Genomic DNA, 1,400 nt, shown 5'->3' with positions numbered 1-1,400 from the left:
ATTTGAGTTGTATTGTCAAATCTTCAACCTAAACTAGAGTGAGCATGAAGGATTGTTTAAGTGGGGACAAAATTTTGAAGGGGCCAATTTATTAGAGCACTTTTTTTAGTTATGGTAACTTTTGCTTCCTTAGGTGGCTTTGAACTGAAGACACTTAGATAACTAATGAGAACACCTTGTGTACAATATGTTAAAATAAATTTGGAATTTTTTTTAACACATATGTCATATGTTTCCACCACAGAACTCCCCAAGTTTAACATTCTCCAGAATATTAGGATTTCAGGAATTCTGGTTTAGTTAAGGTAGCTAAGGAGAGTAATTTAAAGGACAGAAATAAATAACATAAGCATATTTTATAGCATTTTATTAATACTTTTAGAAAACTGATTTATACCACTAGTTAGGTCTCTAGATCAACTTGTAAGATGTCTTATCTTTGAATTACAGACAGAGAAGTTGCAGTACAAGAAGTGAGGATGATTATGAATGTGAGTGACAGATCTATTATCCTCTCTCAGACCCACTCTCTGAAAGAGAGGCAATTTAAATCTGTTGGATGTGCATTCTAAGTTACTATCTGCCCATTCACATAATGAAGACATTTAAAGTCTCAAAGAATTATAATTCCTACCAAGGGGAATGACAGAACCATTTCATACCTGGAGCATTGGAATCGCCTGGTTTAACAGGTGGAAGGAATTCATGAAAAGTGGCGACTTATCCATCCACTCTTGAGATCTTTCTCTTAATTCCGCCAGCTGCCTCAGAGTTACATTAGACTTAAAGACAAAGAAACAAAAGAGATCTGGTCCATTAGTATTTTGCCTATATCCCTAAAAGGTATCTTAAGATTGTTTTGTTCCATAACTTCAAAAAACAGTTCCAAAAGGTGGAGCTAGTAAAAAAATATTGGCAGAAATTTCCCACATGGTTGAAAGTTTTAAATGATAGCTTTTATAGGGTCAAGATCATTTTAAAACATTCTGTAAAATTTAGAGTTTGTTTTATATCCACAAGTGACTTTATAGCCAAAATGTAAGCATGACTTCTGGAGATCTCATAAGTTTTTCATTTTTACCAATGATACACTTAACTTTCTACTAAAGAAACATCCTAGTTCAAGGATATAAGGAGGATATTCTCATATATTTCTGGTGGGAATAAATATGTTGTAGCCTTTTTTGAGAAGCAACCTGACAATGGCTATTAAAATAAAACACAATACCCTTCAGTCCCTCAATCCTGAACATTCATCTGACATAAAAATACCACTATGTAAAACCATATGCACAAGAGTGTTTGCTGTCACATTGTTTACAGTAGCCAAAAAACAAAAACAAACCCTGGAAACAAAAATGAATGTCCATCAACTGAGGATTGGATTACTAAATTTCATG

At 33.5% G+C, this 1,400-nt stretch overlaps 1 protein-coding gene across 1 annotated transcript in view; it reads right to left on the bottom strand.

The window, feature by feature from the left end:
- The window catches only part of ABCA12 (ATP-binding cassette, sub-family A (ABC1), member 12), a 203,578-nt gene that overhangs the window by 89,453 nt on the left and 112,725 nt on the right, over nucleotides 1–1,400 (bottom strand). The window contains 1 exon segment of the mRNA XM_012651460.1: nucleotides 663–782. Within this exon segment, the coding sequence (XP_012506914.1) occupies nucleotides 663–782 (120 nt within the window).

This window comes from Propithecus coquereli, unplaced genomic scaffold, assembly GCF_000956105.1.
Source record: "Propithecus coquereli isolate 6110/MARCELLA unplaced genomic scaffold, Pcoq_1.0 Scaffold357, whole genome shotgun sequence".
NCBI lineage: Eukaryota > Metazoa > Chordata > Mammalia > Primates > Indriidae > Propithecus > Propithecus coquereli.
Note: the sequence above shows the minus strand (reverse complement) of the source record. Positions and strands in the feature narration are given on the sequence as shown.